The following is a 23,703-nucleotide window of genomic DNA, read 5'->3' as shown; positions in this document are numbered from 1 at the left end:
ACCAGGCATCAGCTGCATAAAGAGAATGAAGTTTCTTTTTGCTGATGAACAGAGCATGGTCGAATTATGTTTCCCTCAGATTTCGGGGGCGGGGGGGGGGGGGGAATATACTTAGTTAAGTACGGTGTTAAGTATAACGTGCTACAGGATTCCAACTTTTGCCTGTTGTAGGCAGGTGCACACAGTTATAGTAGATTCAAATAGAAGACACGTTCATTTTCTACAAGTTCAAACTTTATTTCATGTTTTACTAAAGACACATCATTGTAAACTGAAGATGCATGTCTTGGTTTCGCCAGGGGCTGTTTGGATGTAAAAAGACATTATAGAAAGGAGTTTCTCTATTAGAGACTTGGCTAACTGAAGTATGCTGGTGTGCCTTTTGTATGCATTTTTACATTTGCAAATTATTTAACAAAATATGAATATTTTAGCATTCTTTCTCAAGCTTTTTTTGGAGGACATATAAATTACACTTAGTAATTAAGTTAAAACTACATTTCTTCCCTGTCCTTGCTGTTACTATATTTAGATTACTTATTCCCTGTGAATTACTTTGAGCACAATGTAATGTAATAGACTGATAAACTTACAAGCTCTGATAGTGTGCAGGTTGCAATACAGACAATATTCAGAAGAATATATGCATTCATTAACTTGAATTTATTTTCTTCAGTAGAAATAATAAATCTCTAAATTATACCAAAGATCAAACAACGGCAAAAACCTTCACAAAGGAATTGAGTCGCAGAGATTATAAAACACTACCTGGGTCTTCGACAACTGCAAAAATAAGGGGGTGGGGGTGGGGGAGAGAGAGACATAATTGGAGTTGTGTAAATAAGGCACTGAATCTTCCTTCACATTACAAAGTACTGTTTGTGTTGGGTGCTTGCCAATTCATTTACTTCAGTGGTTCTCAACCTGTGGGTCCCTGGGTGTTTTGGTCTACAACTCCCAGAAATCTCAGCCAGTTCACCAGCTGTTAGGATTTCTGGAAGTTGAAGGCCAAAACATCTGGGGGCCCACAGGCTAAGAACCCCTGATTTACTTCAACATTTCTCACAGTTGCCCTTCCATTTGTTTGCATACCCAACTCTTTTCATGACTTATTGTCCTTTCCTCCAGTAGCATTATCTGAAATACTGCCTTTTCGCCTCTTTTGCCCTTGACTCTGCCAGCTTTGTAGGCCACTCAGATCCATCCATTTATGCCATATTCTTCCTTCTTATTCCCATTAATCACATTTCATATTTTGTTCCATATCTATACACATAATAAAAGTGAAAATCTGTATGTATATGTATGGTTGGGGTGTCCACTGACACAGACAAGCTCCCACTTCCACAAATAGCTATAGCTCCCACTATTCAAGAGACCCCAATGGCCCTCCCTCCAATGACATTGCAGGTTATAGGGAGCGCCGTGAATATGTCCAAGAGCCCTGCCAATGTCATCCACAAACACCATCCTACCCACCACCCAACTGAAGGCTTTCATACAGGGACAATTTCATCCTAGATTTTCTATTTTTCCTTTACCACAGACATCCCAGTGTTTCTCCCATTGGTGTGGAATTTGCATGACACCTCCCACTGCCTCTCCCTTAACCCTTTCCTATTATTTTCTATGGCACACAGCAAACAGAGGAATTGATCAGAAACTGAACATACCAGAGAAGTTTGGGGAGAATTCCCCATGATTTCTAGGAGTTGTAGGTACTGGGATGTATAGTTCACTTGGAATCTAAGAGCCTCTGAACTCCACTAATGATGGACCTGGAACTAACTTGGCACACAGAACCCCCATGACTAACAAAAAATACTGGAGGTCTTTGGAGGGATTTATAGGAGTTGTAGTTCGCACTATGAACTCAAACCATGATGAATCTGGACCAAACATGGCATTCATACCCGATATGCCCAAATTTGGATACTGGTGGGTTTTGAGGGGGCCTGGACATTTTGGAGTTGTAGGTACTGGAATTTATAATTCACCTACAATCAATGAGCACTCAAAGATGGAATTGGACCAAACTTGGCACACAGAGCCCCCATGACCAGCAAAAAATACTGGAGGTCTCTGGGGGAAATTCACCTTGATTTGGGGGAATTGTAGTTCATCTACATCCAGAGAGCACTGTGAACCCAATACCGATGGATCTGGACCAAACTTGGCACACACACCTGATATGCCAAAATTTGATTACTGGAGAGGTTTGGGGGGAACTGACCTTCCTTTCTGGGAGTTGTAGTTCACCCACAACCAGGGAAACTGTGACCTCCACTGATGACTGACCTGGTCCAAACTTGGCACACAGAACCCTTATGACTAACTCAACCTACTATAGGGATTTGAGGGGACAGACTCACTATAGTGGGAGTTGTAGTTTATCCTACAGCCAGAGAGCACACTGAACCCCACCAATGATGCAAACTTGCCCAACCTAAGTACTCATGGAGTTTCTCGGGGCTAATCTGGTATGATGTCAGTTGTAGTTCACCCACAACCTTATGCATTTTATACAATTAAAAATTGACTTTTTCTAATAACCTGGGCAATGCCAGGTATCCAAGCTAGTAGCTAAATAAATAGAAAATACCACCTACCTTCAAAACTGGCAAAGATTATTAAATTGTCATTTTTCAGGAAATTTCTTCGATGCAATTCACTGTGTGGCAGGATGTAATTCCAGCCCCACATCGGGCCTATGTATTGGTTATAGAAAGGATCAAAAGATCCAATAGTTGAGGGTTTGTCCCAAAAATATCTCCCATCTGTCGTGCAAATATTAAATAAACAAAGAAGAAATGCTAAAACAAATTGTACTCTTCTATGATTTTATAAGATGCAAGTTATAGCATTTTTGAGAGCTCAGGCTTCACATAATAATACTTGGGCTTACATGAATATTAGTAATCCAATGTCCATATATAATTGGCAGGACTAGCCAGAGTCTTTCAGTACAGGAGCTTTTAAAAATGTTTCTTGATGTGAATTCTCATGATAAGTCAAAAGCAAAGCACAAGTAGCTACTAGGCTGAGACTGACCTGCTGTTCCTCCCATGGTCTCTTTCTCACCCACTTTGGGAACTGAGATTCCCTTCTATAGAGGCAACATAGGGCCCTTCCAGACAGGCCCTATATCCCAGGATCTGATAGCTTTTCTTGGCAGAGGAGAAGGGAGCAAAATAAGACATCCCCTTAAAATAAGTGTGTCTTTGGGAGCAAAAATAAATATAAGACACTGTCTTATTTTCGGGGAAATACGTTAGTCAAAGCACGAGTAGTAAATTCAGGTCATATCACCAGTAACTGTGTAATGTTCAATAACTGTAACCCTGAATAGTTAGATTTATATCATTGTGTGGTCTAACACTGTAAAATATTAGAAGAATGAAGAAGAACTGTTAGAAGAACAAGCCAAAATCCTGTTGGTAATAGATGAAAGTATGACTCCAGTGAATGCTTTCTTAAAGTTGCTCTACAAGAAGGAATCTGGTACATCCTTTTTACATTGAAATTTATTGTCTCACTAAATGAATACAACTGGCCCCTGCCTGATTGCCCTTTTGCTTTTCCTCATCCACTAAAGAGCAGGTTTCAGAAGTTGCTTTAAACAGCTTTATCTTAGCAGAGCTTTACCAGTATAATATAGTATTGTGGCCACCGTCTCATATTCATTTCACTAGCTCATTCAAATTTATGTGAGATCAACATTTTTCTAATAATTATTAAGAAACACCATGTGAAAAATATTAATTTGTTTTTTAATCAAATAAAAAAATATTTTAGTTCAGCTTCAAGATGAGTTATGAGTTGGCTTTGACTGTCTTGCTGAATGATCTATGGTAGGAACTAGATGGGGATTGTGCAACCAACACTCCTGTATTTTATGGGAAAGCCCAAATTACAGCTATTTTTAAAATTCTCTTAGCGCCTGTATTGCCCTTCTATTTCTCCCATATGTTTAGAATACACTCTCACGCCCACAGCCAACCCTGACATGGTGAGATGACATGACACACATACACATACAGGTGAAGGAGGGCTGGAGATGCACTTTGGGAAGAGAGGGTTATAGAAAAGCAGGGGAAAGAGCGAGAGGAGCAGACGACATGCAACCTATATGGGTGGATATAGGACTCAGATAACCAAGTTCAGTTAGGACTCAGATAACCAAGTTCACGTGATGCGGTCTCTGGGACCAAGACCCAGATCTTACCAGGTGTTTAATTAATTTGGTTTTACCGAAAGTGTCTGGACACCTCCGGTAAAACCGAGACAGATCCCACATTATGGGTCTGTCTGGATGGGGCCTGATTCCATGGAAGCTGTCCCAATGCTAAACCAGTCTCTCCTGTTGATACTAGACTGGATGATAACAAAGAAACCTTTAAAAGAGTTGTTACTAATCAGTAAAAATGCAGATCAGGGGACTGGGATTCATCCTATTCTGAGATCTGATCCCAGATTATCTGTTTATCTCATCTTATCAAGCAGTGTAAGACTCATATAATCCAGTTCAAAGAAGATGATCTGGAATTAGATCCTGGGATACAGGGCAGTGTAGCTCCAGCATCAGTGGCGCCTCCCAGGCTGTGGGATTTCCTCCCATAGCAGGCAAGGTTGGCCCCTCACTATTTTTTTCCTCCCAGCTTCCACATACCTTCTTATTTGCCCAGACGTTTGACTGTTAACTATCTATTGAAGAAGGTCTTTTAACTGGGGCATGCTATATTTTTTAATCATGATTATGATGTTTAAATAAATGCTTTTAAGATTTTTGTATCATGCATTGTTTCAATTGTATTTGGTATTATCATATATTGTGAGCCTCCTTGGGTCCCATACTGAAAGAAAGGTAGGATATAAATTGAAAAGTATTAGGCTAGATTCTAGAAGGTGAAATACACAGAAAAGGATCATGAAACAACAGTTAACAACAAAAAAAAAGGCAGAGCAGCATGGAAAAATAGACGTTGGCTAATCAATCAATGTTGAAGTTTGACATAGGCCATAGACTTACTATGAAGTTGTTCTGGGTCTGTTGTAAAGGTCCGACTTGCTGACATCCTTTGGGTTATATCGGGATCTTGATCAACTATGGTGAAGATCACCTGCCTATTCCCAGCTGGCCACTCCAGAGCACCATCATTCTGGCTACTACACAGAGCAAACATGATTCCCAAATAACTTGTGCTTGTTGAGCTGGCTGGACCATGAGGAAAGAGTCTGAGCACAAAACAGTAACCCTCTGAACTATAGAACAGAGGACTTGAAATGTTATCTCCTTTTGAGGTTCTATTTAAAAGGGAAGTAATGTTTCTTATCTGCCAGATGCCAGTGGGACATTGCGTTTCTGTCAAACTGACTTCATCGATATTAACGCCACCAATAGAGCTGGATGTATTTCCTTTAATGCCATGAAAAACGTATCGGAATTTAGTCTTGATCCTGAAAGGAATAGTGGCTAAATTCCAGTTTCGTTCTCCATCAGCTGTAAAGAAAGAAGAGAAGATCTGTGATTTTTTTACCACAACATCAACACCCTTTGTAGTAATTGATGCCTCTTATTAGGCTTCTCAATAGGAAATGGCTAACATTGCAATAGAGTTGTAGAGTTGGAAGGTGCCTCATGGACTGTTGAATCCAAGATCTCTGGCAAAAGCATCCCCAGTAGGTAGTAGTCCAGACCCCAACCCCTTTTTAGCTACTTGGCTCCATTGTTGAATAGTTCTTATTGTAAATAAGTTACTTTTAATGTTCAATTTAAACTGACCCTCATGTAACTTAAAACCATTAGACCTACTTCTTGCTTCAAATATATTTGGGTGTGGGGGACCACTTCCTGTTGCTTCCCTAGCCAGAGTCAGGCTGGATCTACACTGTCCTATATCCCAGGATCTGATCCCAGATTACAGTGTTCCTTCACTACTTTGCGGTTCACTTTTCGCGGATTCGCTGTTTCGCGGTTTTTCAATAAACTCTAAAAGACTATTATAAATCATAAAAAATTACAGTCCAGTGTGAGATAGTTCCTGGTACACTAATGGAGGAGAATGAACTTCCCTCCCTCTTGACAGGTCATGAGTAGGCCTCTTGACAGATCTCTCTTAGTATCTGTAACATGCTACAGGCTAGTTAAAGTGCTTAGATAGGAAAATGCTGATACGTGCATATTTATGCCCATGTATGTAGACATGTGAAGTGACGTACTGATGATGAGATGTATGTAGAAGCATGTTTCTTTGTTTGAAAATGTATAAAAGGCAATGTCAACACCTATCAGGGCTCTGGTTTGCTTTTGGATGAAAGTCCACGCTAGAGTCTTCAGCTGAAAATAAAACTGGACTTTTCAGCCTCAATGAAAGGATAGCTCTTGGTGTTATCTCTCCTATCAGCCACAACAATATAATCCATCTGAATGTGGATTTTATACAGCTTTGTGGAAGGGGCCTCTTATAATCCAGTTCAAAGCAGATAATTTGGATTATCTGATTTGATAATCTGGATTATATAGCAGTGTAGAAGGGGCCTCAGTCCATTTTGAGCTGTGGGTTTCCTAACACTATTCAGGGAATAAAGGCAGAGTAAATTAAATGTGAGGTATTTGCCTGTGAACATGCATGGGGTATAGAAACACTATACTACAGTACAGTAGGGTCTCACTTATCCAACGTTCTGGATTATCCAACGCATTTTTGTAGTCAATGTTTTCAATAAATCATGATATTTTGGTGCTAAATTCGTAAATACAGTAATTACTACATAGCATTACTGCGTATTGAACTAATTTTTCTGTCAAATTTGTTGTATAACATGATGTTTTGGTGCTTAATTTGTAAAATCATAACCTAATTTGATGTTTAATCGGCTTCTCCTTAATCTCTCCTTATTCTCCAACATATTCGCTTATCCAACGTTCTGCCAGCCCGTTTATGTTGGATAAGTGAGACTCTACTGTATATTGAAAATGCTTTATTATATAGTAAATGGTTTCAAAGTAGTCGACCTTAACTGGTGATCATCTGTCACAGAGGATATAATTGAATTGTCATACCAGGTGAGCCCTAGCCCAGGCATGAGCAAACTTTGGCCCTCCAGGTTTTTTGGACTCAACTCCCAAAACATTGCACATCTGTATGATTTTTTTAAAAAAATATGTATCTTAGTTTAGCTAATGCATTTTTTAAATTTTCGAAAAAATTAAAGTCCTGTAAGAGACAGAAAACAAGTGTTCCTAATTTTAAAAGTAGTGTAAGCCATCTTGACAGTTTTGTCAAACTGAAAGGCAGCAAAAATTAGGGGAGAGGGGGGAGATGTAATAATATGAAAATAATAAAATATGAGCTTTTCAAATAATAATTTCTTATTGAAGCTGTTAAAATCTACATTTTTGTTCTGAAATGGTTAAGTTATTCTTCTTGTACAATTTCAACAAAGATACTATTTCATAAAACCCTTGCGTTTAAATAAATACTGTTTTATATGTGTGTACTGGGATCCGCTTTACTAGTTTGTTGGCGCTATTTCACCCAATCATGCTCCTGATCTGAGTGTAAACCAGCAGTCTTTAGATCATTGTGCATCGTGTCCAGCCAAAGTTGCTTCGGTTGTCCCTTTGGCCTCTTGCCTGGCACTTCAAAATCAAGAGCAATCTTGCGAGTGGACTTGTCTTCACCTCAGAGAGTATGACCACACCATCTGAGACGTGATTCTTGTAGTTTGTCAGCAATTGGAGCAATGCCAAAGCATTGCCAGGTGTCATGGTTGTGGATGTGGTCAAGGAATGTGATGCCAGCTGTAAATCATGACATCTTCATCTCATAACACAGAGGTTGTGTTCTGCTTCCTTTGTTGCCAGCCAACATTTGGTTCCATATATTGTGGCAGGCCTTACAACATTTTGATAGATATTTAATTTCAGGTGATTTGGCATCTTCTTGTCACAGAATACCAAGTGCCATTTCATCCAAGCCGTGTTAATCCCTGTGGTGACTTTGTCAAAAAGGTTGCCATCTGAAGTTACGGTCTATCCGAGATACTTGAAGGTGTTGATTTTTGGGAGATCCATCCTGTCCACCTGGATAGTACCAGTCTCCTCCTTGTTGTTCATCAGGTACTCCATCTTTTTGACGTTGAAGCAAAGACCTAATTGCGCTAACTGATCACACCATGCTTGCACTTGGCATTCAAGTTCTTCCTTGTCTTCAGAAGCAAGCATTATGTCATCAACATACAGAAAAGTCCAAGGTGCTGGTTTCTGCAGATCTCTAGTAACTTCATCCATTACAACGGAGTCCCCGGTGGCGCTAAGCATTAAACTCTTGTTCCAGCAGGACTGCTGATCAACAGGTCAGTGGTTCGAATCCGGGGAGATTGGGGTGAGATCCCATCCATCAGCTCCAGCTCCCCATGCAGGGACATGCAGGGACATGAGAAAAGCCTCCTACAGGATGGTAAAACATCAAAACATCTGGGAGTCCCCTGAGCAACATCCTTGCAGACGGCCAATTCTCTCACACCAGAAGCGACTTGCAGTTTCTCAAATCGCTCCTGACACACACCAAAAAAATCCATTACAACAATGGAAAGGAGGGGAGAGAGGGTTGAGCCCTGATGCCCACTCATGGTGATCGGGAACTCTGATGATATGTTTCTTTTTTTAAAATAAAAAAAGAAATGTGAATTATTTCCTGTGACTAAAACCAAGGCCAAGAATCCCTTAGGGCAGTGGTTTTCAAGATGCTTTGACCTTCAACTCCCAGAAATCCTAACAGCTGGTAAACTGGCTGGGATTTCTGGGAGTTGTAGGCTAAAACACCTCAGGACCCACAAGTTGGTAGCCTGCCAAATGCCCTTTTCCTCTGATGATCTGGAAGATTCTTTAAATTTTAATTTAAAATTTTAATTTAATTCTTTAATTCTTTAATGAATAAATGTGTATAAAAACAGCTACTTGAATATCAGCAAAGCCAAGTATATTAATTTACCTGCCCCCAGTCACAGTGAATAATATGCTACATTCAAATACCAATGGCATAAACCATTCCTCTCACACTATTGGGGTGGGGGCTCCTCTGAAGAAAAACCAGTGTATATGAATGCGATTTCACCTTTTATTGTAATGTTCCCAGATTAACCTACCCAGTTAATCAGCTAGGGTGTCCATGTCCAACCTTGGAAGTTTCTGCCATTTATAATTTCTGGATGCTTCAGTTTGTTCCTATAATATTACATCATTTAAAAATCTGTTCCAGGCTTTATTACACAAACCAGTTATTGTATTTCACCACATAATAGTCATGGTGTGACTACTATGCAATGGCAACCATAAAGCAGTTAAAAATGCATTTTGGCCACCTGCCTGCATCTCCCCTTTGCAGATACAGGGCTTGCTGCTCTAAGGGTGCGTGTGGGTGCATCTATTATGTGAAGAATGTCAAGATTATATTGGATATGTGACTTATATGCGGTGGCAACTATTATGTGATGAAATATGATATATTCTGGATATGAAGAATCAGCTCTAACTGGTGCTGTTGGAAATTTGATTATTAACCTTGATGTAAATAAAATATGAAAGTTGAAGGCTTACCAGAGATTGCTTGTAGTTTAGCTGTCTTCCGAACACTTCCAGTTCCATCATCACTTTTAATCCAAATAATGAGTTCATCTTGTAGACTTCCATCAAATTTGTAAAAAAACTGAAGACATTTTTCATTCCTTCTCGGGTAAAGGATCCGTGATTCCAAAATGGCTGAGTCACCTGACTGTCCTGCTGTAGTGTCCAGCCGCATAAAATATCCCATCTCTACAAAGCAGATAAAAGGATTTTTAGATGACAAGGTGGTGAGGGTGGGGGTGGTGATGCCCTATCTCAGTGGTTCTCAATCTAGGGTCTCCGCATGTTTTTGACCTTCAACTACCAGAAACCCTAACAGCTGGTAAACTGGCTGGGAGTTCTGGGAGTTGTAGGCCAAAAACCTCTGGGACCCCAGGTTGAGAACCACAGCCCTATCTCCTGACAACAACAGACTGCACAGGTGATTGAGACAAATGGGGCAATCTCAAAATGTCTATGCAGAAGCAATTCGAGTGGAATTTAATATGACTTCCTAATGTTAATAACTGAGAATTCAAGACATCTTGGACTCATGTTTCTCCTGGGGGTGAGCAGGGAGAAGGAGTTGGGAGATATACATATGGAAATAAGATGGAAGATGGTGTGTGTTATGAAATGGGAACTGAAGGAGAAAGACACAGTGATAATAACAGAAGATAGTCCATCCAAGACACTTGAGAAGGGAATAAGAAAAAAGAGGAAGAGCAGAGTGGAATGAGGCGTAGACAAGCAAGTAAGATGGCCCTACTTAGCCTTAGACCTAATCAGGCCATCTGAGGGCTAGTAACGTAATGCTCAAGTGGGTGGGATGGGATGGGGGAGTCCTTTATTCTGAAAGCTTCTTCAGTCTCTGCTTTTGTATTCAGCTTGGGGCCTAAATTCTAAGCAAGAGGATAGTGATAGCAATGATATCCCACTCTATTTCTTCTTTACATCCAATAGTAAGGAAGCTGGTTATTGTGCAAAGCCTGTGTTTGCTGTCAGTGATGGGTGGGATGAGGACATATAAACTGAAGCTCCATCTGCCAAGAATCAATCAAAAGGGAGATCAAGGACAGAGAATTATCCCTTGCTGGATGGGATACACTTTCACTGAAATCTCAGCCTTCCAGCTAATGTGTTCTTCTGGACTCGGATCTTAGCCTGGATGCTTACATTTTAGTAGTGGCCAGGTGTGCATTTGCAATAGCTTGTGGACGGATTTAGGTTGTTCTGTTCCCTTTGGTCAATCTGGCTTGTTCAGCTTGTTCAGATAGCCGTAAGGGTAAGGGCTCAGACGTCTTTTTTTTTCTTTTTTTTGCCCAAAATGGCCCACGTGGCTGCTGGGTGCGCCTTCTTCCCATCTATTCGGGAGTACGTGGTGCATGCTTCCTTAACCCCATTGCTGAAACCCAGACTCCCTTGAAGGCAAGAACGAAAACTGTCTTAGGAAGGGTGCTTCCTTAACCCCATTGCTGAAACCCAGACTCCCTTGAAAGGAAGAAAGGAAAGGATCCCAGGAACGGAAAGGGGAGCCTTGCAAGTTCCCCATTGCCACCAATTGAACGGATCTTTCTAGATCTTTTGGCTGCCTAGCCAAAAACAGATATTTCCATTAGTCAATTTTTAGGAGGCTCCCAAAAACGGATCTGGGTGCCCAACAAAATTTGGACACCAAAGACAGATCGCCCTTCAGCTGAATTGCAAAAGCCTAATTTTCAAGTCTAACAATTGCATCCATTACAGGAGATGTGACCTTTGAAACTTTTCATCAGATAAAGATGTTGTAGTTACATCCTTGTTTGGATCACTCTGTGTGGGTTTGCCTTTGGAAGCTGTTCCTAAAATTGAGCAGCTCTAAAATTGTGCTGCCAACACTGCTGACTGAGGTCTGTTATGGGGAAAGAGAGAAAGAGAAAGTGGTTTGGAAAAGGCAACGTTACAAATATTTGTTGACAATATGCCCTAATTCTCCAAACCACTTTATTCTTTCCTCTCCTCTCAGTAGCCTGTTGAAACATTTGGACAAGAAAGAAAGAAAAAACTAAGGGTGGCATGAAGAATAGGTTGGAAGCAGGGCCATAGCCAGAAAAAATGGGGGGGGGGGGGGGTTTGAAACCATTTTTTAGCGAATCATGAAGAGTAGTTCCGTAACGCAAAATAATTTAGAAATCAGGCTCCATCGATAAACTTCAGTGGACACTCAAGACAGATAAACTTCAGAGGACACTCATAGAGATTTGGTTAACCTGTTAAAATTCATGGGTAAACCACCTTTTTTAAAACCTGAAAAATGTCAGGGGGGGGTTGAACCCCCCCCCCCCCCCCACCACCACCACCACCACCACCAGCACTTGGCTACAGCCCTGGTTGGAAGGCAAATTGCCCTCTTCACTTCCTCCCATACAGTAATGTTAGGGTTAAGTTGCAATACTGTGTAGTGTGGAGAGCTTTCCTTCTGTCTGACAAATTTACACAAGCATTGGAGTTTACTTCTAAGAACAGCACAAATATTATGTGACCATAAATAAGCAGCTCTTGTTTTGCTCCAGATGCCTCAACTCAGTCAACCTGACAAAGAAGGGCACGTCCGCACAGCTCCACAGACGCAAAAGGACTCCTTCCCCTATCTCCTTTGTGCTGCTAACAGGAAACATCCATCCAGAGAAAACGTGCTCTCATACCCTACCTGGACAATGGCCCACTAAGTTGTTGCCACCATTTGAGATTACAGTATGCTGCCAATCCGCATCATCTTTTGCATTCTGGATCATGCCACAGATATTAATGGATTCAAAGGAACACTGGTCAAGTAGCGTGAGGCTAGAAGCTGTAGGATATACCAGAAAATACATATACATGTTAAAAGAAAAAAAATCCTTTTACTCTTGTGGCACAATTTATGTTGAGAATCCCACTACAACTCATGCCCATGCTTTTGATCCCAAGAACTTCTGTATCTGGAAGAAGGGGTCACTTTGAGAGGTGCACATTCAGGTACTAACTCAGTGTATTTTCTCTAATGACACTATTACAAGACCTTACAATGTCGCCCACATCTAAGATTCAGGCAAATGGTTATCTTCCACAAATGAAACGGGTGATCATAATTTAATCAAGAGTTTCAATTTCACTTGCCATCTCATCACATTGAGAGGGGAAAGCATGGGTGACCGTCCCTTTAAGAGTAGAGAATCACCCTCTTATATTATCAGCAGCCCCGTTTTGAGTTCTGCCTCCCCATCACACTCACACATAGAAACTTAAGAGCTGGCAATACATTCATCTTTTACATTCCTCACAAGGTCAGTATTACTTTTTATAAAATCAGGCGAAACAAAAATTCTCACAAACCAAAAGGTTCCTTGCCCTGTTCAAAGCCCCTTACATTATAGGAGACTGACATCAATTTAAAATCACTTCTTTCCATAGGATCCTATTGTTCTGCCCCAAACCCCATAGGATACAAGCGACTGCTGACAGTTAGGCAGTGAAACAGGATGGGAAACTGTGATGGTTCCCATCCCACTTGTTTTTCAGTTCTAAAAATGGGAGTAAAGTGTGATAAGAGGTAGGAGCTCTGAACACGATTGCTGACCCGTGTCCAGAGTTCCCTCCTTTCAGGACATTTCTGCCTCTTTTCAGCCCTGGAACATGTGATGAGCTCTGTGTCTCTCCATGCTTGAAAAGAGGCTGAAGTGTCCTACCAGGGGGAAATTTCTCAATGTGATAAAGTTGAACTAAATAGGAAACAAGGGCATTGCACTATAAGTCTGAACAGAAATAAAAGGATGTTTGTATTACTTTCAAGTGGTACTTTGTTAATAACATAGGTATCACTGTTTGAGTATCCTTTATCCAAAATGCTTGTTTTGGATTTAAGATTTTTCTGGATCTTGCATATATGAATTCATTGAGATATCTAGGGGATGGAAGCCAAGTCTAAATGTAAAATTCATGTATTTTTATATATACACATAGCCTGAAGATACTGTAATTGTATACAATATTAACATATTTTATGCAGTGAAGGTCTGTGCCACTGAATCACCAGAAAGCAAAAATGTCACTCAGCGAGCCATATAGATGATTTTGGAGTATTTCAGATTTGGGAATTCCAGATAACGAATGCTAAAACTATATTTCTACTTTTTACATCTGCTCCCTCTGATAGCAACCAGGTTTTCCTGTTAGCTTAATATACAACTATATTCATGGACAAAAGTTGTTTACATTATTTGGATTTAAGAAAGCATTTTGCTTTCTGTTGTCGAACTCTTTCACGGCTGGAATCACTGGATTGCTGTGAGTTTTCTGGGCTGCATGGCCTTGTTCCAGAAGCATTCTCTCCTGATGTTTCGCCCACATCTATGGCAGGCATCCTCAGAGGTTGTGGCATCTGTTGGAAACTAGGCAAGTGAGGTTTTATATAGCTGTGGAATATATATATATATGTGTGTGTGTGTGTGTGTGTGTGTATGTGTGTCTTCCACCCTGGACATTCCACCAATATATAAACCTCACTTGCCTAGTTTCCAACAGACGTCACAATCTCTGAGGATGCCTGCTATAGATGTGGGTGAAACGTCAGGAGAAAATGCTTCTGGAGCATGGCCAGGCAGCCCGGAAAACACATCTATAACCCATTTTGCTTTTTTTCTGAGTCCTGTGCTGAGAATTAAAAACAAACAAATTAAAGAATGTTTAAACAAGAGGTCTTCTCTGAACATAACATTCACCTTTTCCAAAAAAAAAACAATATTGTGAAGATCGGCCATATTTCTGCCCTTAAAATAAGCCTCTGCAGAATTTTACCTGCCACTGAAGTGGAACAAAATTGAAATGACTTCATTGTTTCTTTCCAATTTAATAAAGTTAAAAATAAACACTCCCGAAGGGAATCTCAATACACAAAAAAGAGATCAACTTACCACAATTGTACATGCGGTTCAGTCTTTGTAGGTCTATCCTGCTCAAATCCTGGCTTTGCCCAATCACATCATTGAATTCTGAAATTTTAGTTGTAATTGAAGGGATGCTACTATTTCTGTTGAATGAATATGGCCCATAATGCATGACAGATTCATAATCATATGGTGTGTTTAAGTCAGAAATGAAATCATCATCGTATTTGTTGAAGTTGTGCTCTTGACCTAGGAAGAAATGATTGCCATGCTGTTAGGAAAGTTTGAAGATGACAGCATATTCTGTCCATTGATTGTGGATTTGAAGATATACAAACTTTACTGTAGTTGGTGCTGAAGGAAGTCACAAAATTTTTCAGTAAAGACAGTTGATCTGAATTTGCTTAGTATTTCTTTTGGTACTGTTCCATTATCTGGGTGGAGGCCACTAGGGGATGCTAGAGAGAGAAAGATAGTCCATGTTATGGGAGTGGAGGGTGGGTTGAAGGAGGAAAATCATTTCCCCATTTTCTTGTTATTCCCCTTACTCATGTCCCCGTCATGGAAACAACCCTGATTTATCATATAGAAAGTGGGGGAGGGGGCATAACTAGCAAAAATGGGGGAAATGGTTTTCCTCCTTCAACTCCCCCCCCCCCCCATAAAATGGACTATCCTTCTCTCTCTACCGACCGCCCCCTTGTGGCCTCCATCTGGTTAATGAAACAGTACCTTTCTTTTTCATCTTTTTAAAGCTTTACATGGGTTTATGTCTGCTTAATTACATAACTCACTTTTATACTCAGGTAATAATTAGAATTTATCCTCCCATAGAGCAGAGATGTATATCATTTTATGAGCCATTTCATGTGATTCAATATGAATTTTCTGACCTTAAAACCCAATAGTTGTAAAGATATTCTACAGTTATCATCACCTTTTTGGAAAGGATTCTTTATGTGTGTGTTGGTGTCACAGGAATAATAAAAATGTATTTAAATATTATAAATATTTATGTAAACATGGAATATATATAGAGAAAAAGTTGACTGGCATCCTATTAGGAAGTCACCCCATAGTAAATACATTTACAGTTACATGAAGCTGTACACTCGGGAGGAGTTGAGACATAGCTATCTTATAGGGACCACTGAACAAGCAGTATCAGCCATGTGTCTATTGTGTTTTATGTACCCTCATAAAACAATGAACCCCCATTTCACAATAGTAGTTTTTGTCATATACTGTACCAGGACACATTGTGCATTATCATAATACACTTGCGTGGCTGCAAGGAGCTGTGGTGACACAATGGGTTAAACCCTTATGCGGCTGAACTGGTGACCTGAAGACCTCAAAACTGCGAGACGGACTGAGCTCCATCTGTCAGTCCCAACTTTCCATATGGGGACATAAGAGAAGTCTCCCACAGGATGGTAACACATTCGGGCATCCCCTGGGCAGTATATTCTCAATTTGCTTCTGACAAAATAAAAAAGCATGGCTGCATATCATAGCCTCAGATGAGGAATCTCAGCTGTTTCCTTTGCAGCAGCAGCAGCAGCAGCAACAACAACAACTTTATTTTTGTATTCTGCCTCCATCTCCCCGAAGGGACTCGGGGAGGCTCACATGGGGACAAGCCTGATCAACACAGTTAAAATATAGCATAGGATTCACAAAAACACTTCATAATAACACTTCATGGTAAAAACTTCAAATATCCAGGGCAAATGCCCTGGGCAATGTATTTGCAGACAGCCAATTCTCTCACACTAGAGCGACTTGCAGTTTCTCAAGTCGCTCCTGACACGAGAATAGAAAAAAACCTGAATTAATGTAAGAGCATTGAGTCTCCTTGCAGGGAGAAAAAGAGGGATATAAATAAACATAATAATAATAATATCTTGTTTGCTGTGTCATACAATAAAATAATAATAATAGTTTATTGCTGTAATATAGTATTGATAAAGGTATGGTGACTGTTCCCCTAAGAGTTGGAGCACAGATCTTTGCATCTACATTTCAAACCTGGAAAAATACTTTTGGGTAAGAGAAGCATGAAAGTGCTCTAACTGCAGAAACACTTTTATGTCAGGTGAGGAATACATATGTATCTGCCATTCATGTCTCTTTAGTCATCTGTGAGCTATACCACTGATAATTTTCAAAGTCATAGCTATGTTTAGCTTTCCAGTATAAAAAGAAGGAAGAAAAAAAGAAATATGGTATATTTAGTGTGTGTTTTTAAATAGTATAAAGTTTTGAGGACTACAGTTACTTTTTTAGAACATGAAGCCTCAGTATCACAGGAGATGGAAAATGAGATGGAACAGAACTGCAAAAAGTGCCAATATTATGATGGGATAAAAAGGAGAGAAATTATGTTTTTCTATGGAGAATGTGTGTTCCATCTTTCTGAAGAACTTGACTGAAGTACATAAAAAGCTGAGGCTGGATTAAATTCTCTTATACGTTCCACAAGTCTTTTTAGGCCCCTTCAACACTGCCATATAATCCAGATTATCAAATCAGATAATACACTCAGAAGTAACAGGGACTGCGGCTAGCACAAGTTAAACTGCCAGGTCGAGCACAGCCTCCAGATGCCAGAGATGGGGAAAAATAGGGAAGCCTTGCCTCTGTCTATGTCTATGTACTATCTGTCTTTGTTGTTAATTGTATAACGGCATTGAATAGTTGCCATATATGTATTCTGTAATCCACTCTGAATCCCCTCAAGAAGATAGAGTGGAATATAAACAAAGTATATTATACTATTGTATTACACTGCAATATAATCCAGTTTAAAGCAGAATATCTGGATTTTACATGGCAGTGTAGAAGGGGCCCTAGGGCCCTCCACACTACCCCTATATTCCAGGATCTGCTCCTAGATTATTTGATTAATCACAGATTATTTAGTAACTCACATATTCCAGTTTAAAGCAGATAATCTGGGATCAGATCCTGGGATATAGGGAAGTGTGGAAGAGCCCCTAGTTCCCGTTTTCTACTGTTGGAATAGCACTGATTGGGTATGTTTGCTAATTCCTGATCATCTACTTTCCAAGAATTTACTGGCACCTGTTGGCACTAAATTGTGAAAGTAGAGGGCTTTTTTCAGGTCGAACAGCAAAATCTAGCTGAAATAAAAGATTTCAACATTGCCCACAAATTATCTGAGAGGACATGTGCATTTACAGATTTTCCCCAGTTCTCTTGCAATTAAGCACTTACCTTCAATAATTTCACCCCACCAAATGTTAACATAATCATCTCGATCAGTGCGGGACTGTTCATGATAAAACCCAAGAGCATGTAGAACCTCGTGTTCGACAGTATCCTTATATTCACAGCGCGGTCCAATAGAAACATTCTGGCCAGTCTGAAAATCACCCACGAACGACCAGCATCTGTGAGGCAAGAACATGCAATATGCATCGATTTAGGGTGAGGGACAAAGCCACGTCACAGCAAAAACAATCACTCTCCTTTCAGTTCTCCTGCCTGTGCACAGTATATAGAAAAATTCATTCTTTGGCTTAGAGTGCTTAGAATGCTCCCATCGCCATACTGAAAGGTTGTGGGAAGCGGTTCACCCATGGATATAAAATGGAATATGGAGGCTTCACTTTGCAGAAACATTTTTTTTAACCTAGGAGAATGTATTCAATGTATTCAATTGATCCCCTTCATGTATAGCAATGGTTTTCAACCTGTGGGTCCCAGATGTTTTGGCCTTCAACTCCCAGAAATCCTAACAGCTGGTAAACTGGCTGGCATTTCTGGGAGTTGTAGATCAAAACACCTGGGGACCCACAGGTTGAGAACCACTGATGTATAGGATTGTACAGTTCATTATGTATTACAATCATGGGAATCGCTCTTGAATTTTGGAATAGATTGCAAATAGATAACTGAAAAATTGGTTATGAAAACCAATCAGATTTCACTTTCTTATAATAAACCTTGTCAAATGACTCAATCATATGCAGAATCCCAAATTAGATTTACAAACTGGAAACGTTATTGAGAGAGTGTTCAATTAAAATGGTTTTATAATAGGAAACAATAAAGCAAAAGGAAAGACATGCCAAATGGTTTTAATATATACACTTGCATTACTTTTAAAGGAAAAACACACTATGCCATTATCCCATATGGTCACTGAATTTACCCATCCAATTTTTCAAATTGGAGATATGATTTTTCTCCTTCGTAGGGTTTGAAGTCAATGCAAGATTTGAGTCGGAACATCTCAAATGCCTGCAAGATAACACCCCTGGTATTCAGATCTGAAACAGAAAACAATATATAAGTATTTTTGAACTGTTAAAGTAAATAAGTGAATATCCAGAGGAGGCAGGTGGCTCCCAAGTCAGTGGAATAGTGTATATCCAGGTTTTAGTCTGAACTTTAAAAGAGCTATCCAAGGTGCTGGCCCTATTGACTAAATAGGTCCCTCCCCCACCCCCCATATAATGGACTATCATTCTCTCTTTAGTGCCCTCTTGTGGCCTTTGCCTATATAATGGAACAGTACCCTCGTATCTAATGCCAGCATCCCAGTCTGCTATGATGTTCCTCATCAACCCAATTTAGGGCCTCTGAGCAAAACATGTTGAGTCAGTCATACTTCCCCCAGTCATGGTTACCAAGTTCCTGATTCCCAGGTTTGGAATAGTATTAGCTGGAGAGAACCAGAGAACACAAACAACCTGATAAGGCAATATGATAGCTGTGAACTATCATGGCATGGTGCCTTTTGCCCAATGTCATAAATGTTATCAACCTATCTAATCTCTACCATGATTAAAGAATTTATTCACTTAGGGCCCAAGCCATTTGTTTATTACAGCAAGGATGGGGAGAGGGAGAATCTTCTCAGGACACACATGCACTGTAGAATTAATGCAATTTGATAGCACTTTGACTCCATGGCTCAATGCTATAGCATCCTGGGAGCTGTAGTTTGGTGAGAATTTGGAACTGCTCTAATATCCAGGCGGAGACCCTTAATGGGCGCTAGATAGAGAAGACAGTCTATTTTATGGGGATGGAGTTGAAGGAGGGAAACCATTTCCCCTGTTTTTACTGGTTATTCCCCCTCCCCATCCCTCATAGGTTGTTTCCACAACAGGAACATGGGTGGGGGAAAAATAGGATAAAATAGGGGGAAATGGTTTAATACTTCAAACCTCCCTCCTCCTGTAAAATGAACTATTCTTCTCTCTCTACCGCCTTCTAGTGGCCTCCATCCAGATAATGGAACAATACACTGAATTTTATTGTCAAAATAATTTAAGATCAAATTGTGATTTTATTTGTCTCCAGTACTAAGGATTCATAAAAGCACTGTGTCAGTAACACTGAGGCTGCAATTTTACATCTTTCTGCCTGGAAATAAGACCCAGTAAACTCAATGGGATTGTCTTCTGATTAGATTCCATTATAAAACATCATGTTTGAAATCCTGGTTTTTTTTTTAGAGGAAGACATATTATTTTGCTCCCTCCCAGTCCTTTCCATAGAAGGTAGAGAGGTGGGGGGGGGGGGGGAGAGAATAGGCAGAAGATTGAGCTACAATGGAAGATGGGAATTACTTGAAATTGAACAAGGAACTTTGCAGAGATCATGCAAACTTCCTCGTTTTAGCACCACCATGACCACACCAGTGTAAGAAACAGCCTGACCAAAGCACTGGGTCAGTTTTTTCAGGGGCTGCAGAAAACGTGAAAAATTCCATCAATCCAAACCTCATAACTTCATGTCACATAATGCAAAATCCTGAATTAGTCACTCCAGAATGTAAGAGAACTTTTTACCTAAGCTATCACCCATTATGTAAGGAACTGGAAGTTTCCATCTGTAGGAGCTGTTTCTAAGTGCGTTTTTTTCCAACTGGAAGAAAATTAAGAAAGAGAGATTTATGCCATTCTTTACAATCAAACCCCCCCCCCCAAAAAAAAAATTAGATTTTTTAAAAACATACCGGCACAATAATGTCACCTTCAAAGAACTTTCTATCAGATGCTGAAAAAGGGGGAGTAAAACAAGAGCAGTGTATTAAAACATCAATTGTTTTTGTTTACTAAACCAAGATTAAGCGTTCGGTTCTTTAAACAGAGATTTAAAATATTTTGTCATCTCATCACTGTTCCTACATCATATATGTTGGATTAGGATTTAGGTCTCTGCAACTGTGACAGCTGCAACATTTTACCACCAATAATTGCCCAAAGGGACAGGAGAATCTGCTTGCTGGAGTACAGTGAAGGGAAGAGAAATTTGAAAATTAGATGGGAGTCGTTTTTATTAGGGAAAGGCAAATCCTGAATCCAGCACTTGATTTGGCAAAAAAGTACAATGGTCTAAGACACATTATTAACAGATCCAAAACATAATGGGTAACTGAACCCTCCTCTCCAATTCCCCATGTACCCCCTATTCTCCCTGGCAGGAATAGTAATTTACGGAAAATAAATTATAATTATAATATATATATACTATCGGTACTGTTCCATTATCTGAGCGGAGGGCACAAGAGGGCACTAGAGAGATAAGGACAGTCCATTTTATGGGGTGAAGGGCGGGTTGAAGGAGGAAAACCATTTCCCCCACTTTCGCTGGTTATTCCCCTTCTCCCCCTCCCATACCATAGATGAGAGTTGTTTCCATGGTGGGGACATGGGAAAACAGGGGGAAATGTTTTTCTCCTTCAACCCACCCTCTATTCCTGTAAAATGGACTATTCTTTCCTTTCTAATACCCCCTTGTGACCTCCACTTGGATAATGGAACAGTACTATCTATTTGAGACTGCTACAACAAACAGGAAAACTTAGCCTCAAATCACTGTGCATAAGAACTATGCTGGAATCCTTAGAAAATATGAAAACCTGCCCTATGCCTTAAAAAGCTGATTTATGCACCTGAAAGAATATGCTACTTTTGTCCATTAACATACGTACCTTTATTGATCTCTGGGATGCCTTGTCTAGGTTTTCCTTCATCTAAGGAGTATGCTGTTAAACAGAAAACAACATGGTTAATACAAGTCATTCTTGTACAAAGAATAATAATTTAAGCATGTTATCTCCCACCTTAAGAATGGATAACTGTTTCATTGCTTTTTAACAGGTTTACCTTCATAATTGTCTCTCTCCCTGATCTGTAATAGCAATAGGATACATTAAGAACATGGAAGATGAAGATAAAATCTCAGCCTTGTTATTGTCAGAAGCCATTCATAAAATGATCATACCACAAAAGCAGAAGAGATAGCCACTAAAACTGCCAGATGCAGGAATGGAAAGGAAGGCATTTTGAAAAGACTTAACTCTCGACGTCTGAGGACACCATGATAAAAATGCTGGACTTTGTATACAATCCCAGGGGTAGTATTCTTGAATGATTAATCACCTGTTATCTAATGTTAGAGTCTTCCTTCTATTTCCTGATAATAAAATATACCCAAAGTAACCTCCTTTTCCCAAGTCATGCCTACAATCAGTTCTCCGCATTTGCCAAAGCAAGGGGCACAAGACTCTGATGAAAGAGAAATGCTATGAACATTTTTTCCCTGAAATAACACCACTTTAGCACAGCAGTTCCCAAACTGTGTTTTGTGGTTCTGCAAAAGCATTGTAAAATGTTTTTGTTTCCATGAAAAATCTTAAAAATCAAATTTGAAATGGATTTTGAAATAAAACCACACATGGCCAACTATTTGATTTAAAGTCTCCATTATAGCTATTTTAAATGAGGGTCACTAAAAAAGTAATGTACAGCAAAAAAACAACAAAAAAAACAATTTTATTCTACATCTTTGCTATTTGCTGAGGGCACAGAAGAATCCTTCCCACTCTTGTTCACATTTAATTCAACCCACTCCTGCATATGATGTTGTCGTAGCACTACTTCAGAATGACTGCTGCTCTTGATATCCATCAGAAGCAATGTGCTGCAATTCAGTTCCTGATTTGTGAGAATGAAACAGTGGGGAACATCTACAAGAGACTGAAGAAGGTGTATGGAGATGACACTGGGCCCTTCCAGACAGGCCCCAAAATGTGGGGCCTGATGGGTTTTTACCAGAGTTGTCCAAATGACGCCTCCAGTAAAAGCGAATTAATTCAGGAAAAAGGAGGTAAATCCTGCTTTATCCCAAATTAATTTGATATCCCATTCGATCCTGAAAGGCCCATGTCTAACAGGGTATTGGGCCTGTGGAGTCTCCCCTACGGGTAGTTACAAGACTACCTGGAGCTACCTGGGAGTGAGTCCTCATTTTCCATCTCGCTGGGTCACCATTAAAGTACTGCTGGAGTGATCCTGGCACATAGAAATGATGTGCTAGGAGATGGGTGGGGGTCTAGGAGCAAAATTGCTCTCCTCCCCCTCTGCTGGCACATAATTTTTACATGCCAGGTGGACTCCAGAGGTACCTTTATGGTAGCCAAGTAAGTTTTTTCTTCTTTTAAGGGCTTTTGGGGGGGGGGGGGGGGGGGTTGGGTAGTTATCAGGATGGCACAGTGACCTCCCCCCCCCACTAGGAAAGCCTGTTTTTGGGGGTGGGTACTCACACCGAAGGAGGTTTCTTAAACCTGCTTTGGTGTGGGTTTAAGCCCTGTCTGGAAGCGCCCAGCATAGTTCGTAGTGCTGTTAGTTGCTGGGTGTGTAGGATATCTGGTAAAAAAGAGTATGCCAATCAATATTCAGGTTGCTCCACAAAACAGCAGACTTCATACTGCACAGACAACTAACAATATGGGGTGCATAAATGACAAGGTTAAGACTGATAAAGGCACAACTGTTAAAGAAATGTCACTCCAACTGGGCATTGGGGAAACAAGTGTGTGCAAAAGACTGAAACAGTTGCACTTGAAGAATGCCTGTGCAAGATGTGTCCCAAGGAAGTTGACAGATGCACACAAGGAAATCAGAAAATCCGTATTGCAGTGGACTCTTGCAAATGGTGTAGCTACCGTATTTTTCATCTCCTGTCGTTCATGTGGGTTGCAGTGGGGGATAAATATGATGATCTTTCCTTGCTGCTGTCAGATTTCACTTATATAGAGAGGGCATAGGGAGGAAGAGGAAACACAGGCCAGGTAACTCTGCAGGTGCCTTTTAATGCCACCCCTGCTAGTGATTTGCCATGAGAGGGACACAGTTTTTGCAGAAGGTA

At 40.2% G+C, this 23,703-nt stretch overlaps 1 protein-coding gene across 1 annotated transcript; it reads right to left on the bottom strand.

Moving 5' to 3' along the window:
- Positions 1–212: 212 nt before the first annotated feature.
- On the bottom strand, positions 213–22,803 carry LOC100554797 (meprin A subunit alpha). Its single transcript, XM_062959774.1, has 13 exons — positions 22,786–22,803; positions 21,660–21,684; positions 21,485–21,538; positions 20,507–20,547; positions 20,340–20,415; positions 18,692–18,809; positions 17,752–17,927; positions 14,539–14,760; positions 12,297–12,437; positions 9,602–9,817; positions 5,030–5,500; positions 2,610–2,777; positions 213–783 (listed from the first exon to the last, which is right to left on the bottom strand). The coding sequence occupies exons 1-13, from the start codon at positions 22,801–22,803 to the stop codon at positions 755–757; spliced, it is 1,755 nt and encodes a 584-aa protein (XP_062815844.1). The 3' UTR covers positions 213–754.
- Positions 22,804–23,703: the final 900 nt, after the last annotated feature.

Source organism: Anolis carolinensis, chromosome 1 (assembly GCF_035594765.1).
Source record: "Anolis carolinensis isolate JA03-04 chromosome 1, rAnoCar3.1.pri, whole genome shotgun sequence".
Taxonomy (NCBI): domain Eukaryota; kingdom Metazoa; phylum Chordata; class Lepidosauria; order Squamata; family Dactyloidae; genus Anolis; species Anolis carolinensis.
The sequence above is the reverse complement of the archived record's forward strand: the minus strand, read 5'-3'. Positions and strand labels throughout refer to the sequence as shown.

What these genes read in the sequence shown, in the direction of transcription:
- LOC100554797 (XM_062959774.1), bottom strand. An exon ending in GAACCGCATGTACAATTGTG is followed by an intron (nt 12,438 to 14,538) that starts GTAAGTTGATCT and finishes TATATCCTACAG; the next exon opens with CTTCTAGCCTCACGCTACTT. An exon ending in AATCTTTGCCAGTTTTGAAG is followed by an intron (nt 784 to 2,609) that starts GTAGGTGGTATT and finishes TTATTTTTGCAG; the next exon opens with TTGTCGAAGACCCAGGTAGT.